The 19,919-nt window shown below is 27.0% G+C and overlaps 1 protein-coding gene and 1 long non-coding RNA gene across 3 annotated transcripts in view; one reads left to right on the forward strand and one right to left on the reverse strand.

Moving 5' to 3' along the window:
• LOC101236372 (signal-induced proliferation-associated 1-like protein 1) overlaps positions 1-19,919 on the reverse strand; it is a 70,924-nt gene that overhangs the window by 13,583 nt on the left and 37,422 nt on the right. The window contains exons 13-17 of one of the 2 annotated variants that reach the window (XM_065788848.1): positions 18,302-18,373; positions 14,621-14,725; positions 8,586-8,646; positions 8,376-8,455; positions 7,724-8,269 (exon numbers count right to left, since the gene is read on the reverse strand). In XM_065788848.1, the coding sequence (XP_065644920.1) occupies positions 8,207-8,269; positions 8,376-8,455; positions 8,586-8,646; positions 14,621-14,725; positions 18,302-18,373 (381 nt within the window). In that variant the 3' untranslated portion in view covers positions 7,724-8,206. Of the gene's footprint in view, positions 1-7,723; positions 8,270-8,375; positions 8,456-8,585; positions 8,647-14,620; positions 14,726-18,301; positions 18,374-19,919 lie in introns of those variants that run through there. The other variant, XM_065788849.1, reaches the window with a different exon arrangement.
• LOC136075495 (uncharacterized) lies at positions 3,588-6,273 on the forward strand. The gene is made up of 4 exons (XR_010635983.1): positions 3,588-4,365; positions 4,460-4,621; positions 4,733-5,407; positions 5,493-6,273. It is a non-coding gene; the product is annotated as an uncharacterized LOC136075495 (long non-coding RNA).

Raw genomic sequence — 19,919 nt, forward strand, 5'->3', positions numbered from 1 at the left:
ATTTTTAATACTAAATCATACAACAGCAATATATATATATATATATATATATATATATATATATATATATATATATATATATATATATATATATATATATATATATATATATATATATATATATATATATAATTTAAGTGACATCTTTAACAGTATGTGTAATAATATTATAAGCATTCAAATACGGTATCATACTATTTATTTTTTATTCACGTAATATTTCGGCTCATATAGTGAGAGCCATTATCAAACTGATAAAACCGTTAAAACAAAAAAACCGTTAAAAAATTATAATAAACGTAACCAAAGATGTCATTGCAACGTCAGATATTCAACATTTTCAATTTTACAAAAAATGGTTTCCAATGGTGAGTCATCATCAAATTGCCATTGTCACGATTTAAAACGTTTTCTTTAGGTTTTGAACATTGTACACGTTGTATTTCAATGGCCTCACGAATTTTTCTTGTGTAGTTGTTTGAAATAACAGAAAGCGTTTTAGGGTTCTCCCAGTTTATTTTACCATTACAATGTTGTGAATGTTCTACTATTCCAGATGTTTCCCAGTTGGCTTTTGTAACATTATTTTTATGCTCATGATTTCGTGTGGAAATCTTTTTTCACCAATATAACATGAACCACATGTGCAATTAAGTTAGTACACTCCTGGATGACTGTTCAGAGGCAGTTTAGACTTGTTTCGGCAGAGTATATTTATCAAGCAATTACCAAAACGGAAGACTGTTTAACACCGACTTTACGAAACTCTCTTCTTAGAACAAGGCTTAATTTTGGGATCCATGGTAAAATAACAAGATTTTTGATATCAATTTTTTGAGAACTAGATTTATTTGTGGAGTATTTATAATTTTTAGCAATATCTGAATACTGTTTATATGAATGTCCATTTTTAGTAAAAACCTTAATAAGAAAATTAAATTCATCTTGAATATTATGTTCTGAACAAATTTTGTATGCTCGAGCTAAAAAACCTTTAAAAATACTAACTGCGATATTCGGTGAAATACATGATTTTGGTTTTATAAGTACGTTTGTAATTGCATCTTTACGGTGTATGGAAAACTCATATTTGTGAAGGGAGTGATTGGTTGAAATACAAATATCTAAAAAATTTAATTGGTGTTGAGCATTTTCGTATTCGCATGTATATTGGATTGATTTATCTTGTGAATTTAAAAGTGTTAAAAAAGAATTTGCATCATCAATATTATTAAATCGAGCATGGCTATCATCAACGTAAAGTTTATAAGACTTTGGTGCAATATTGACATGTAAAGCCTTTTGAATAGCATTAGATTCAATATGTTGTAAATATGCTTCTGACAAGACAACCATTATGGATACCCTATTGGACCAGAGTTTTTTTAAATATGTATTTTATCTTCCCATAAAAAATAACACTTACTATTACAGAGATCAATTAGTTTATGAATGTCAACTAAAGATAATTTAGTTCGTTGTATAAGATCATCTCTATCTTTGTTTAGCATATCAATAATTGTAACAGTTGCTTTATCAAGTGGCACTGATGAGTATAAATTAATAACATCAAATGACACTTGAACTTCGTCATTAATAAACCATTCTTTTGCTGTTGATACAAACGAAAATGAATTTTTAACACGGCATTCATTTTTATTTAAAGTTGGTTGTATTATCTCAACAAGATGTTGCGAAAGTTTATGAGGTGGTGTGCCAATTGTCGAAACTATTATTCGCATTGGATAACCTTTTTCACTTTTACGTGCTTTAATACAACCGTACAAACGGGGTGGAATTGCATCTGAAGGATATATTTTACCATATGTTTTTTTATCTCGTTTTTTATCTTTTTTTAATTTACTAAGGGTACGTTGAATAAGATTTAGGAACTTCTGAATTGGATCAACTGTAGATATTGCGCAATTGCCAAGTTGTTCCTTTATTTTTTGTATTGCTGATTCTGAATTTGAAATGGCAAATCCATTACCTTTATCAAATGGATATAATTTTAATTTTGTTGGATTTTTTTAGTTCATTGATAGCTAGACGTTGATTTTTAGAAATAGACATTCTGTCTTAAAAATTCTGCTCTTTCTACGTTCACATTTTTTTCTACATTTAAAGCGCATTCCTCAGTTGATGTTATAATATCAATAAATGGTATTTTATTTTGTGTTGGAATAAATTGCGGACCAAGACGTAATAAATTTTCCTGTTCACGTGAGATTGATATATTCGAAAGATTTAATATTGGATTTTTTATCAGGTTAGTAGGTGGTATTGAAATAGAATTCAAAGAATTAAATTTTTTTTTTAACGGTTTTATCAGTTTGATAATGGCTCTCACTATATGAGCCGAAATATTACGTGAATAAAAATAAATAGTATGATACCGTATATGATGTTTTAATGATTATTATATATATATATATATATATATATATATATATATATATATATATATATATATATATATATATATATATATATATATATATATATGTATATATATATATATAATAAGATATTTATATATATATATATATTTATATATATACATAAATATATATATATATATATATGTATATACATATATATATATATATATATATATATATATATATATATATATATATATATATATATATATATATATATTCTGATCTTTTATATATTAGTTGTTATTATTAAAAAAGTTATGAATTGTATTTATTTAGCACTATATGTATTATATGTGTGTGTATGTGTGTGTGTGTGTGTGTGTGTGTGTGTGTGTGTGTGTGTGTGTGTGTGTGTGTGAGTGAGTGTGTGTGTGTGTGTGTGCGTGTGTGTGTATTCATATCTTATTTAACAATCATAATAACAATTTAATATGTAAAACATATTATACTCACAAGAGATATTTACGTTGTTGGTTTTTGATGTTTTATATTTAGTTAGAAATAATTTTTTCCACAAATTTGATTAAATAAAAAGGCAGACTTTCAAAAATGTTAAAACTCACAGTGTAGCCAGCACATGCAAACACATTTTTACTTGTAAAAATATGACTTGGAGGAAAATCATCACACAAAAAGATGCTGAAATTAAAAGTAACTATTTTATCTAGTGTTGTTTTATATACTTATTAACAAAGCGGTTTTTAATAAAACCCAATATAATGAATTGATATTAGGGGCCATTCATAAAGGACGTTGTGTAAATAGGAAAAAGAAGGGGGAGGGGGAAGGGGGTCCAGAATAAAAGGAAAAGGGGAAAGGGGAAAGGGGGGGAATCATAAGAAAAAGACGCCAGTTTATATAATTTTTTTATGTAAACATGCGTTTGTATGAAGTTAACGTAAGGGAATATTTTATTTTTTGTTTATGTTTTATTTATCGTAATACAGAACAGAAATTCATGTTGAAATTTATTTAAATTTTATTTTTGTATATATAAATATATTGAATATATTAAAATTAATTATATATTGCTCAACCCTTGGTAGTTGAGCAATATATAATTAATTTCGTATCATATATCATTAGTTGATCGCTACGGGTTTTTGTGCTAATTCTTCTTGCGAAATTCGTCCCCAAGGAAATAGTGTTGATATTATCTATGATTTTTAAATGAAGTTGTACAAATATTTGTACAAAGGGAATTGCTTGTGTAGCTGTTATTAATGATTGTCTAAAGCGAATATTACAAATGATTGTCCAATGGGAATTAGTTGTGCAGCAATCATTACATAAAGCATATTTTTTTAATTATTTTTTCAATATGTGGCAAAAGTGTCAAAGGCCATAGTTGTCTGTATATTAAAAGATGAATAAAAATAGTCGTCTAAATTCGCTTATAAAATCTAACAATAATGCTCATCCGTTCGAGAAAAAAGCCAATAGTCATAAAAAAGTCCATAAAATATGGAATGAGATCAAGGAAAAGCAAGGTTTGGAGGCTCAAGTAAAGATCTTGATCCAAAAGTATACCTCAATGGTCTTGAAACAAAAAGGTTTTTTAATGTCATTTTGGGCCCATCAAACAATAAGCAATCTGTTCTTTCCCATGTCAGTTCTTCCTCTTTAGAGTTCCAGCTTTTTTCAGATTAATTTATTGAGCCAATAGATTTCGTAGATACAACGTCAGATGCCTCTCGACACGACATCCTGAGCACAGTTCAAATTGAGACAAAGAAGGCCAAGACTCATGCTCAAAACACAATCAAAGCAGAGATCGTTGTTCTGAACCAATGCTGAAGAAGAAACCATTAAAAAGAAGTAGGCCAATGTCCAGGAGCTCACGAGTAATCTAAATAAGTTGATTGGCAATATGAAGTAAAAACAAAAATCAAGAACTGAAAAGAAAACTGTCATGAATCAGGTAATATTTATCGCATCATATAATAATTAGTTACAATAATAATATTGTAGAAAATGAACATTAAATAATTTGTATAGTTCTTTCGGTATTGTAGGTGTTCGCTGACCACGCCCAAGTGAAAAAAGCTCGTAAAGTACGTGATGGAATCGGTCGTCCTACTATTGAGGTAGAACAATTTGAGATATTGTGTGTCATCATTTAACTTGCCATACATGGATCTGCTGTTCACGAGGAAAGACAATCTGAAGTGTATAGGGTGAGAGTACAACTTGAGATAATAAAAAATTTTAATGGGCTATATTAGGTCTTAATATAACTTTTCAACCTCTGAAATTTTTCACTGATAATTATTTAATTACTTTTAAAGAGCCTCAAATTGTTGGATAAGCTTGGTGCCGAGCTCGAAAAGAGAGGTTACAACCTTAGCAGAAGTGCTTTATATACTCGTTTGCTGCCAAAACGGAGCGATTCGCTTGAAGGAAAGAGACACGTCCACACGGTTCCAGTCAAGTTGAAGCGGGCTCAAAATGACCTTCATTCAAGTCATGTGGATGGTCCATTTTTTACAGCAACTATAAAGAATGTGGAAGAATTTTGCTCTTTTTTGGGCCCCAAGGGTGTGTGCTTTATAAGTCAAGACGATAAAGCTCAGATCCCTATAGGAATCACCGCTGCCAACAAACAAGCTCCTATATTGATGCATATGGAAAATCGAGTTTCTCTACTTGATCATGATTGGGTCACCGCTGGAAAGCACAAACTCATCCCGTCTGTCTACGTAGTATTGCAATCAAACCAGATGGGCTTGGAAAACCTGACGCAGTTTCCTATTCCGGTCCCACTTATGTTGCTATTCGATCTGGAAAGCATTCATCATCGACAGCGTATGCTCACGGATTGGACTTTGAACGACTTTTGACTCTGCCAAAGTTTGATTCTATCACAAAAGATCCTTTGACCAAGTTGGTCAAGCCAGTGGTTGTCTTCAGTGTTTATGGTGGACCAGATGAAAATCCACGATATGCAAAAGTCATTGAAACTGGTATTGCCTTCTTTTTCAATTTTTTTATTGCAATCTATCAATATAACTATGTTTTTTCTAATTTAAATATTTATTTTGTTTACAGCAATTCATCATTTCCTTACAAATGATTTGGATGTCTTATTTATCATGACGAATGCGCCAGGACGGAGTGCTTTCAATCGAGCCGAGAGAAGGATGGCTCCCCTGAGTAAAGAGTTGTTGGGATTGATCCTGCCTCATGATCATTATGGACCTCATCTAGACTCTAGAAGTATTCAAATTCATTTTTAATATCAACTGTTTATCAAAATGCAATATATATATACAAGGCTTAAGGAGTTAGTTGTCTGCATTGCGGCTTATATTCAAGACAGGACAGTGGATTTTCTTTTGGAGAAACAGAACTTTGAATTTGCTGGAAAGAGCTGTGCCGCAGTCTTTTCAGGTGTAATGATTGACTAATTTCCAACGGTGGCCGAGTATATCAATACAGACAAAAAAACGGAGCTTGATGTCTATTATCTCTTATCAAAGTGTCATGACTGGTTTGCCTTTCATGTGCACACCAGTCAATATTTCAAGCAAACAGTGAAAATCCGGGATGTTGCGCTTTGAAAAAGAGCTCTTACTTCCATGTTATTCCTGGTCAATTTCTGCCTCAACCTATTCCAATCAGCTAGTCAGAAGATGGCTTGAAAGCTGTATCCATTTCAGACATCACCAGCAAGAATCGTTTTCCTTCTGTATTTTTTCTTATCGCAAAAAACAATCTTTACGGACACACAAAAACAATGATCCGAACATTTAATTTTTTCTTTTCTCGGTTTTTAATTTACAAAATATATCATTTATTTGATAAAATGCAAAAAATTGAGGAAGTTCAGAAATTATCGTATGTTATATAGAGATTTAGTAAAAACCTGGGTTTTTTTACCACTGAAAATCCCGGACTTAAAATGGCAAACGTAAAAAAATTTGAAATAAATATTTTTTTATTAACTAATACTAACTTGTTTTGGTTAAAAAATATTAAAATTGAAATTTAAAAGTAAAATCCTATATCCGCCGTTTCGTGACGCATAATGTGTTTTTTACGAAATTTAAATATTATTCAAAACTTTAATAAAATATTTGAAAGTTCGAGTTGAATGTTTGAAAGAAATTCAAAGACCATAAAGCAAAAAGAAAAGTCCAAAAGTCCCAGTTCAATCCAAAAAGCAAGTTTGAAATAATAATTATATAATACATAATTATTATTTGATATTGCGTCTGTTGTAAATAACAATTTTACTAGCTAAATTTTTATTGGTCTTAAAAAAGTTGGGTTCATAAGCATAATACAGAAACCAATAAAGAAATACTGAATTTAAATTGTGGCTAGAGTCTAGGCAATGAATGGAATTCGGTCACTACTCTAATGTACGCCTAAAAAAACTAATTTCATTTAATTTTGAATTCTAAAACCAACATGTAAAATGTGATAAAATATTTAAATGTATTAAACTTAATTCTGAATTTAAAAATTATAATAGAGTTAAAAAAGGAATATTTCTTGTTGGAGGATTTACAACGAACGTTAAAGAAAGATATTAGTGTTGGTATACTTTACAAACGTAAAAAAAATAATCCATAAATATCTATATATCTTTAACGTATCTTTTTTTTTTAAAAAAAACTTTCTTTTGTTTAAAAACTATTAACAAATAAAAACCTAAATAAAAAACAATAAAAAACATAACTACGCGCAACATTCAACAAAATATATCTTTCCTACCCGTAATACGTTATGGTTTTCTTAATAAAAAATTGTTTCTTTAATATATGTTCCTAATGTATTAGAAAAAATTAAAGTAAAAATTAGTTGCAGCCATTACATAAATTTCGAATTAACGCTTTGGAATTGAAGAAAAATAAAAGATTTTGAAATCTAAAGGCGGATTTCCACAAGACGAAAATATTCGCGCAAAGTGCTTTTTTTTTTGCCGATAAGCATGCGCGGATAAAACATTTCTGTCAGAATTAACTGAAATGTTTTACTTGCGCATGCATTTCAACAAAAAAAAATTCGCTTCGCGTGAATATTATCGTCTTGTGGAAATCCGCCTTAAGAATCTTTTAGCGTTGACGCAAACAAAGAGTAAAACAATAAAACTCATAAACAAAAAATATTAAAAATTTTCTAAAAATTTCAATACGGTCATTTTTTGTAACTGATTTTTTTTATTTTCATTTTTAAATTTAAACAATTGCTGTTGAAAAAATAAAAGTAATAAAAGATTAAAAAATAAACTTTTTTTATAGAAGTTATAATAAATGGAAGAAATTCCAGCAAACTTGATAAAAAGTTTTTTTATTAGCCATAATGTTTTCAAAATTCACGATTCTATAATAATATTTGCTATAGAAAACATAAACAAGCGTCAATAAATAGTAATATTTTTACAAATAAAAAACGCAAAAAAAAAAAAAATTAATAATATTTAAATCTAATAAAACTTGAGAAAAATAAATATAATATTCACAAAAAGAGATAAATAATTGAAAGTTATTTTAATATTGAAAGCGCTATATCTTAACCATCCGACAACAAGCCAGCATATTTCTATAAACCGCCACGCATACAAATTTAATAAGTTTAAATTTAGTTTAATAATACCGAGTAAAGAAGGCAACAATGTTGCATTATTGCAGTGCAACAATGTTGGATTATCTTTGTAAACACTTCGGTCTTCGATGATGCATCGCATCAATTAAAGAACAATTACGTGAGACATAATTACATCCTTATAGTACAGTAACATGAATTGGAAGTTACTTTTAGATTTCTTCAACGTAATTCACGTTGGATGAACTCTTTGTCAAAAAGCCAGACAATGCAACCTACAACAAACCGAAGAGCAATCAAAACCCATATAATACTTATATAATGGAAATCAAAGTATTAAATTTTTTAAATAGAAATATATTTCTAAAATTCAAATATTACTTGTTTAAGTTCGTCGTCTGAAAAATTAATAAAATTGATATATGAAATAAGATTTTCTTTAAGAATTTCGTCTTCAAATCCTACGAAATAAAATCGTACCTAGATTTAATAGAAGTTAAGAAGCGTATTGTTTTTAGTCATCATCATCATATACATTCAAAAAGAATTTACTTAAAACTCGATTATACCAAACTTCAAATAACCATTTACCTAATGCACAAACTCGATTATACCAACTTCTTATAAATTTAAACTTTTTTGTTTCACTCATCTAAAAAAATCATTTTTTGGAAACTTAAAACAGTTCACTGTAAAAATAGTTTGAAAAAAATGATCAAAACTGTATTTATAATTTAAATGTACATAAATCAAAACAATGTAGCATGAGAGAAACATAACAAGCAATCAAGACAATCAATTACGTGACAAAAAAAAGTATAGATGACAAATGTGAATCATCTCGTCAAGGTTTTAATGTGGTTTCACATAACTAAGGCAAGGTATGTGGTATCAAATTACTAGTTTAGAAAAAGGTAATAAAAACTTTAAACTTTTTGAATTCACACGCATTTACATGAAAATAATAAAATAAACTATTTGTAGCATTTTTTCTTTAGAAAAAAACTTAATAAAAAATCAATTCCATGTGAAAATGAAGTCAAAAGTTTGTTTGAACATCTTAAAGATAAACTATTAAAAATTTAAACATAAAACCATTCACTGTTCTTTTTTAAGGGTTTTCAGATGAAGTTAATTTACATTTTTTAACCACACTTTTCAGCAGGTTGATAAAAAATAGAAACCGTAGAAAACGAGTTAAGAACAAAAAATTTTTTCATTATTTAGTCTTTATATTGAACATTTAAAACCTTCAAAAAATGAGATGTCCAAAAACTCTCTCCATGTAATGTACAATAGAATCTTACAGTTACAGCAGTTAGCAAGTTCCAGACATGGAGACAAGTTGATTTTAGTTCAAATTATAACTGTGACCTAATTATAACTGTAATATTAAATTATAACTGTGATGCAAAAAATAGACCTGTCAGTAGGTCTACGGCATCCACTTCCTCCATAATTGTCTGTTCTGAGCGCCTCTTTTCATATTTTCTTACTCATTGCTTTATTAATTCTGGAAGACATACCCTTTCTCTCCCTTACATGTGTACATTACAAAGGCAAGTTGAATACATAATGCTTCTTATGTATTTGACTTAGCTTTGTAATGTCCGCATGTTTAGAAAATTCAGTTGTCCAATTGCTTGCAATTAGTACATTGAAGATAAATCAACTGGCAAAGAAGAGAAGAGTATACCGTGCAACTTTCTTTCATGCAATTGTATCGATTAAAAAGAACTGGCAAGTGGGAGTGCTTAGACATTCACATGGTAATGGTGGCCTGCCAAAAGAGGGTCATAGTGACAACATAAAATCTCACAAATCTGTTGCAAAAAAGGACAATGTAAAAATATTTATTAGTAGTTTAAAAGGTAGAGAAAGTCATTAATATAAAAGCAAAAGCGTACGCATATATCTGCCATCTGAATTAAAAAGTTGTAAAAACTTGTAGAAGATGTGTAATAACTGTACTGAAGAACACAAAGTCTTACATCAGATATTTTACAAAATTTTTGTTTCTAATTTTAACATTGGCGTTAGTGGTCTGCAAGTTGATGCATATTGCACCACTTGCTAAAAATTGAAAATTTTAATTATGCACAAGTCAAAAGTTCAGGTTGTAGCTGAATTGCAAAGAAAATTTCACTTGCAAAAGCATGCTGTATTTCCCAACTAAAGATCTCTGATGAAGACACATACACGATTACATACAATCAGCAGCAGGTACAATTTTGACCTAAGGCGCTTTCTATGCCAGACAGCTAGCTTAATACAAATTAGCAATCTAAAATGTCATCTGGAAAAAATTACTGTTATACATACAGTATGTCAAAAAAGTCTATCACCCCCTGATGGTTTTTCAATAAAAACAAATTTTTATATGCTTAAATATAGATTTTTGACCCGAATTTTTTTTTTTAATATTGAATTTATATCAAAAAACATTTTTATTACAAGAAATTAATATTCTTATACTTAAAACAAAAATTATCCACTAAATTAGAAAAAGTTTAAGTCAAAAAAGTGTATCACCCCTTAAATAATTATTTTGCTAATATAAAATTTTGCCTTGATGACTGCAAGAAATCTTTTAGGCATTGAGTTTACTAAGTTTTTGAGCCATTGTATGTCAAATTTTTTCCACTTCTCAATGAGAATTGCTTTTAATTGCAACAATCTGGATGGTTTTGATCAGCTACTTTTATTTTAAAAAGATTCCATAAATTTTCAATCGGATTTAGGTCTGGTGACTGAGGAACCCAATCTAACATCTTAATACTGTTTTTCTTTAACCACTCAGTAGCACCCTTTGATGTGTGTTTAGGATCTCGATCCTGTTAAAAGTTAAAATTACAAGATAAGCCAGCACTTCTGGCGCTTGATCTCAGTTTTCACTTCAGAATGTCAGTATAAACCTCATTTGTCATTATTCCGTCAATGAATTTAAGTTCGCCAACACCACTCCAAGCAAAAGAGCCCCAAACCATCATTTGACCCATGATAAGAGAAAAAAATAAGTTAGAAGTATATATTATATTGAAATTTTATAATAAAGCTTAATGTCACCTCCCCCATGCTTGACAGTTGGTCGCATACATTTTGGATTTAGGCCATCACCATTTTTTCTCCATCAGCGTATGATACCATCAGAACCAAACAGACATATTTTTGTTTCATCGGACCATAAAACTCTTTGTCATTGGTCAATAGTCCAATTTGAATGTTTCTTAGCTCAAGCCAATCTTTTCTTTTGATTCTTTTTACTCAAAAAAGGCTTTTTTGGAGCAACTCTACCAACATAGCCTCGATTTTTCAAATGATTGTGAACAGTTTGAGGATTTACAGTTATACCATGATCTGTTTGTAAATCTTTCGCAAGCTTTGATGCAGATAATCCTCGATCTTGTTCAACTTTTTGAATAATTTCTCTATCAATGCGTTGGGTAGTCTTAGCTGGGCGTCCTTTTCTTGGCAAATTTTTACCAGTACCCATTTTTTTATATTTTCTAATGATATTTCCTACACTATTAGACTTAACATGGACTATTTTAGAAATAGTTTTATACCCTTTTCCACTTTTATAGTGTCTCAGGATCAGTTTTTTTACTGAATCATGAATTTCATATCTTTTTGCCATAATTTTCTTATTAAGAACCTAAAAAGAAAACAAACTTTGCTAAAAAATTAGTTAGAATAACTTCTATCAATCAAATTTGATTGTTTTTGGCTTATTTTCTGCAATTTTACTAATTTAAACAACAGAAAAGTTAAAAAATGATTAGGGAGTGATACATTTTTTTGACTTACACTTTTTCTAATTTAGTGGATAATTTTTGTTTTAAGTATAAGCATATTAATTTCTCGTAATAAAAATGTTTTTTGATATAAATTCAATATAAAAAAAATTGAGGTAAAAAATCTAAATTTAAGCATACAAAATTTTGTTTTCATTGAAAAATCAACAGGGGGTGATAGACTTTTTTGACATACTGTATGTTTAGAGTGAAGCATGGTTTTGCATTGGCTTCAAGAAATAACTGTCGGTGGTGGAAGCTAGAATAAAGATGCGTTGTTAATATTTCCAGTACAAGGTCATTCCTTTTTACCATATTTGGGATCTCATATTTGGAAGAATATCACCAGACACAGCGAGCAAGTCAAACAATACTACATGTAAAAAGTATCATGAGATGTTCAAGGTGCATGCTGATGAAGTGTTTCTGTATGGTAAGGACTGGATATCGCATGATTTCATATAAATTATAGAAACCACTGGTTGGACTGCAAGAACTAAAGAAAATAATTGTTCATTTGTATGAGTTAAAAGAAAAGTGAGTTACTACCTTAAGTGGAGAGAAAGCTTTTAATACAAGTACAAACAACTATCATTTCATTCAAATGTGAAGCCATAATAAGTGACAAGTTCCCGACCTTTGTCTATTAAGACTTGCAGACATTGAAAATCTTCTTAAAGTGACATTTGATGAAAGCTGGAAAAGTCTTCCAGAGCTTTCTACAAGACACGCACAGATTTTTTGTGATGTTACTGTATGCCTGAACTTTACTAATTTTTGATCTAAGTTAAGTTTGTTTTTATTTTGAGGTTTTCTTTTATTTCCCATATGCATTTGGAAAGGGTGGTTAAATTTTGCAGTTTTTTATTTGTGAAGAAGTGTTCTTTGTTAGCCCATTGTTTCTTCCAATTGCCTTCTTATAGGCCAATACATATTTTTTCTGGAGTGTTAGAGAGTGACACAATAACTTTTTAAATAATATTCAAGATTAAGTATTTTCCTTTGATTGGGCAATTTTGTTTGTTACATACAGTAACGCCACAAAAAAATGCTTACTTTGCCTCTACAATAAACTTTCAATAATTTCATACAAAGTTATCCAAATATTACTAAACAAAAAACCAGAAATAAAATCAAAATATTGTGACTAAAATTAATTTTTGCTTGATAACCACAAAACCAAAGAATGAAGAGTTAAAAAATTGCTTGCAAACAATGACAGCTTTATAATTGTTTTTGCACATTCCGCACAGCAGCCTTGTTTATCAAGGTTTGCGTTTCGAAGTTCTAGAGTTGAGAGAGGGTTGTAATCATAACTAAAAATAGCTTCCTTGACTGTAGTGGTCTTCTTGGCCTTGGAGAGGTAAATTAACATTTAAAATAATTTATATGTGTGTGTGTGTGTATATATATATATATATATATATATACATATATATATATATATATACACATATCATATCATGATCATCATATATATATATATATATATATATATATATATATATATATATATATATATATATATATATATATATATATATATATATATATATATATATATATATATTATGATCAGAACTGCATATGTAGTGTTACACACACACATATATATATATATATATAGAACCCTTAGATGTTGTCCGAAAGTTTTTCCATATTTTGTTGACGAAAAGTAAAAATTAAAATGCAAGACCGGAATTTTTTTTTTTTTAACAATGATAGAATGCCTGCCTTAACCAAACCCTCAGTCGATGTAGCAGCACTCCCTTGCGGGTCAGGCTATTTGTCAGTCGATGTAGCACTCCCTTGCGAGTCAGGCTATTTGTCATTCGATGTAGCAGCACTCCCTTGCGAGTCAGGCTATAAGATAGTCGATGTAGCAACACTCCGCGCATGATTTACAGTAAAAAAAATAAAAATAAAAACATTTTATTAAAAAAAATAAAAACATTGTTTATATTGTTAAAAACATTCAAAATGTTTTAAAAACATTCAGAATGTTTTTAAAAACATTCTGGTCAATTAAATTTGCGTTTTTGTGGTTTTTTAAAAAAATGATTAATTTGTAATTAAATTAATGGTTTTTACTTTCGTCCAACACGCAAATGTTGGACGAAAGTTAAAAGTAATTAAAAGTGACGTATATGTTGGCGTAAGAATCACTTTTTTCCTTCCGCTCTTCCCAAAGCCAACAAACTATAGATCTATATATATATATATATATATATATATATATATATATATATATATATATATATATATATATATATATATATATATATATATATATATATGTATATATATATATATATATATATATATATATATATATATATATATATATATATATATATATATATATATATATATATATATATATATATATATATATATATATATTATGATCAGAACTGCATATGTAGTGTTACACACATATATATATATATATATATATATATATATATATATATATATATATATATATATATATATATATATATATTTATATATATATATATATATATATATATATATATATATATATATATATATATATATATATATATATATATATATATATATATATATATATATATAGTAAAGGGCTTAGGTATACAGTGTGTGGTAAAAAAATGTGAAAAGACTGACAAAATTAAGGTTAGATTTTAACAAATCACATTAATTTATTTGAGGAAACTAATTAAATTTTATGTTTTTTAAAAAACCACAAAAACTAAAAAAAAATAGGGTGTAGCACTACATATGCAGCCCTGATCATAGCCCCTGCTTTGTTTATCAAACCTGGGCCTTTTTGATTAAAATTAATACCTTTAAATTTAAGGAAAGTACTTGCAATAAGCAATCCTCTGATAATGAAGCCATGTCAAATGAATCAAATATTTTGTCTGCATTTACAAAAATGAATTCAGAAATCTGAAATAATAATAAATTATTATTCTTACATTTTTGAGTTATTAATTTGATTATTTTTCTAATACAAAAGATAAAGTGTGTACATGAAATAGATGTGAAAGAATAAATATGTCATTTTTACTGGTTGTATTAACACACTTATAAATATATTTTGTTTTACATTTGATACGGTGCTTGAACTAGACTTAGCAATTAAAGCCCATAGAGAAATATGAAAAATTTCAGTGAAAAAACTTTTTATATAAAAGAGGATAAATAAAAAAACAAAGATAAACAAACAGATGTTCAGAATAAACACAGACTTATTTTAAGGAGAAAAAGCTTATACAAAAATCACAGTTAACAAAAACTTTATTGTTAATGTACACCTAAAACAACCAGAACACAAAAGCAACATATATAATAAAGTAACCATAAATCTTCATTAAATAAGAAAGTTTAACTTATGTCAAAACAAATATATATGCTTAAATATATCGATATTTAAATTAAATAAACATTAAATGATAGGATGTATAAGATAAAGAAAAAATATTATTGCTTTTGTTTAATCATAATTTATGTAGTGGTGGTAATAAACTTCTCCTCAGAATGGCATTACCACCATTTCAAAGAGGCTTTGCACCAAAACCTAGTTTATCCCGTCAGACAAACATCATTGCCATTTATGCTTTACCCTCAATTCATGCCTGCTCCATACTGCAGTAATAAAAAGACTTCACTACAAACAGCCAAAACCTTCAGCCTTCACGCAAATTTGTAAAGCATAAACATATTTGAAGAAATAATATGGACAGTGAGAGATATGAATTTAATACCAAATACTATAACAAAATTAAAATAAAATAAAATGTATATATACATACATACATATATATATGAGCCCCTGAGATGCATAGTGGTATAAGTCACTCATATCTAGTTTTGAGAAGTCTGACTAATATCACTATGGTTGTGAACAAAAACAGCTGTTAAGTGAGGAGCATAACAAAAAATAGTTCCAGCATCATTATCGATATCATTAGTCTTACACCACTCTGCCATGTAATAGAATAAACAAAATGCTAACCAATGGTTGCAATAACTCAAAATATTGAAAAAAGTGACTTATACCACTATGCATCTCATGGGCTCATACATATATATATATATGTGTATACATATATATATATGTGTATATATATATATATATATATATATATATATATATATATATATATATATATATATATATATATATATATATATATATAAAGATAAATATATAAAATGAAATAAATAAATGAAAATTTTAACAAAAATAACAAAAATAATGATGAAATTAAATAATAAAAATTATTATATAGAATTATATAGAATATATAAATAAAATTATATATATATAACTAAATATTTATCATTTTATATTTATTATATTATTACTATACTATTATTATAATATTATTACAATAATATTATATTTATAATATAATACTTATAATAATATTATATTATATTATTATAATACTATTATAAATATTTATAATTATATATTTATTGTTTTATTATTATATACTTAATATATTATAAAATATATATTACATATATTAAAAATATCTATAATTATATATCTAATTATATATATATATATATAAATATATATATATATATAAATATATATATATATATCTATATAATATATATATATATATATGTATGTATATATATATATATATATATATATATATATATAATATAAAAATTATTATATATTCTAATAGTAAAACAACAAAATACTGATAATTGCTGTTAGAAGTCTAAAATTGGTACTTGATGGATAAATAAACCCAAGCCGATAAGATAAAGAAATTTATATAGAATTATAAAAACAACAAAACCATAAAAAGTTTAAAGTCGTTTTAGATATCTAGATCGAATGTTGCTAACCAATCAAAAAAACAGATTTTGTATAAAATATAGCAACAACAGCGAAAACATTAAATGAAACCACTTTAACATCAACTGTCAAAAACTACTTAGGGCGGGAAAAAATATTTATATATATTTTGTTCAAGTGTGTACATGAAATAGATGTTAAAGAAATAATGTCATTTTCAGTGGCTGTATTAACATTCTTAGCTTCACATTTAACTTCAAACTAATTTTGAAAATAACAAAAAAAACTTTAGAGGAAAAAATTATGTATAAATATTAAGAAAATCTCAATAGAAGTTACAATTAATAGCAAAAGAGTTGAAAATACATTCCAATGTTGTGTTATTCAACATTTTTTCAATTAAAATTAAATGCAAATCGGTGATAGAAGGAGGATTTTTAAGATACAAAACTGATTACAAAACTGTTAAGACTAATTGAAGCCTTTCACTAAGGGAATGCACACAGATATGGATTTTCTTATTGTTTTGTTGTAAAAGTTAAAAAAAAACCTGATCTTTATTCTTACAAATCAAAAAAAAATGCCCAATTGTTCTGAAACTTAAAAAAATATGCAAGAACCTGCAGAAAGTTGTATGACAGCTTTATTTCTGTATTATTGAAGATGATGAAACTATAAGTGCTTCATTTGCACTTAAAATTGCCACACAATTGACAATTAAACAGAACATCTTAACATCACGAGGAGATTTTTCTAAATTATCTAAGTATTATAAACAAAATCTAAAAAATTATTCTTGCATAAAGGTAGCAATCTTTAATTTTGTACAAAAATGTAAATGGTAAAGATGGCAATACAGAAATTTTTCAATCATATTTATTAATACTTTGAAATCGTTTTAGTTCAACCTAAACTTCTTTAAAATAAAAATGCTTCAACCAAACACTTTTTTTTCACTAAATAAACAAATTTTTATCAAGTACGATCATCAGCAAACTCCTGATACTGTTTGTTATACTGCCAAATAAAGAGAAAAAGCAGACAAGAAATTTAAATACACAAATTATGGTAAGTTTGCTAGATAAACCTTAAACTAACAAGCTATTTGCTAGTTTAAGGTTTGATACTTATATTTCTAAGTCTACACTCTCTAGACAAATATATGTTAAAGAGTGTTGACAAAAAAACATTTTTTACCTTTAAACTCAAATTATAGTAAACTGGTATAAACAAAATGATGTGAATTTTGTGCCTAAAACAGCAAATCCTCAAACTGCCCAGAATTAAGAGTTATTGAAAAATACTGGGCATTTATTAAACAAAAAATCGAAAAAACAAAAAACTGAAGAAAAATTAAAGATTTGAAAATGTTATTAGAAAAAATAAAATATAGTTTTGATTGTTACTCTGCGCGCAGGCTTATGGGTAAAACCAAAGTATTATAAGTACCACTAAAGTAAAAGTTTTAAATCTTATTAGATGCCTACAGCAATAAATTAATTTCTTTTAAATATTTTATCTTATGTTAATGTATTGAAAATATTAAGTTCTATATAAAAATTTGAGTACTTTTTAAAGTAGTTTTTCTACTTTCACATTTATTTTGTTTACACACTTTAATTACCTAAATTAAAATATGTTGTGAATAAAAATATAAAAATATTTTTTTAATAAAAAAATTAATAAAATATCATCAAAACCTTTTTCTCGAGAAGTTTAGCAACATTGTATCGCAACACAAATTGACGTACTGATGAAAACAAAAGACAAGCCTAAATATTTAACACAAACCATGATTACAATACTTGAATTAATATATAGTTGCGATTTAACAAACATTATCATTAGAATAATTGAAATAGTAAGTAATTGTTACATGCAATAATAAAAAAATTTAAAAAAAGTCTACAATAAGACATAATCTCCATGCAAATTATAGTCCAATGATAATTGTGCAAATAGAACCTTACAAAACGTTAATAATTAATTAATATTCTAAAGAGAAATTGTTGTGCAACAAAAATTGTTAGATCTTTAGCCATGCTTTGTCAGCCTATAGGTAAATCTGGCCTAATATTATAGCCTTTAATAAAAAACTGGTTTTTGTAATTTAAAAACCGTTTATGGAATGTATCAAGTTTATTAGAAAAATTGGTTTTGAAAACCCATCAAACCCTAGTTTTTGCAACATAAAGTACATTCTATTGTAACAAAATTTAAACAGTTTAAGCACTAAAACATTGATTAAAGGATATTCTGCAAGACTGCACTTATTTTTTTATCTATTTTAAAACTTGCAATATACAGATACTTGTCTCAACTAATTAATCATTTAAATAGAGAAATTTTTTTTTTGTTTCTTCCGACATAACAGTGAAAGTTAGTACTTTTTTAGATATCAAAGAGACAATTGTTTTGACAATGACAAAAAAAATATTAATGGTATGACTGTAAATGGTTTTCAAATGTGAAGTTGAGGCTCAAAACCAAAAATCTAATATTCATACACTTACCATCACTGCATTTAAGATAGTTACTAAAATTTCAAATACCAAGCATGGTATGATTCCTGTGCTGAAGGATATTCTTTAAATAAATGTCATAGTATCAACTAATTTCAGAAAATATTTGTGTGATTGTTATCTGAATGTATTTTATTCAATTTTTTATTTTTATAATTAACTCCTTAAATCTGGTAAAATTATTAAACAAAAAAAAACTTTATTATGGAATGAATAAAAGAAGAAAACGTTCATAATTTTAATTTTAATTTAAATAAAAAAAATTATATTTTAGGTTTATGTATTGAAATTTCTGGAATTTCTTTTTAAATGAATTTTTTTTTAATTTTTAAGATATATTTACTTGATGTTGATGACTTGAGAGAAGTGACAAAGATAAATACTAATTCTGATATTTCTACTCTAAAAGCAGGATTAAATTTATTAGTGAACTTTTTAGTGAGATCTTATAATGTGGAAAGACTAAATTTTTGGTAATTTGCAACTTATCAAATTAATAAAAACTAAAATTAAAAAATGTGAAACCATCAGTTACCTGATAAAGAAGAGATAGATTCATTTTGAAAGCAAATTTTAAAAAGAGTTGTATTAAAAAGATTATATTATATTAAATTATATCAAAGAATTATATTAAAAAGAATATATATATATATATATATATATATATATATATATATACAACCCTCGGAATAAGAAAAATTAAGGTCGGCATCAGGTTGGCAAAAAAAATTTGATATAAAGGTCTCACCATAAAAGATAAAAGTTTTGGTTTTAGATCAACTTTTTCAGTTACTTT

The sequence above is a fragment of the Hydra vulgaris genome, chromosome 01 (genome assembly GCF_038396675.1).
Source record: "Hydra vulgaris chromosome 01, alternate assembly HydraT2T_AEP".
Lineage (NCBI taxonomy): Eukaryota > Metazoa > Cnidaria > Hydrozoa > Anthoathecata > Hydridae > Hydra > Hydra vulgaris.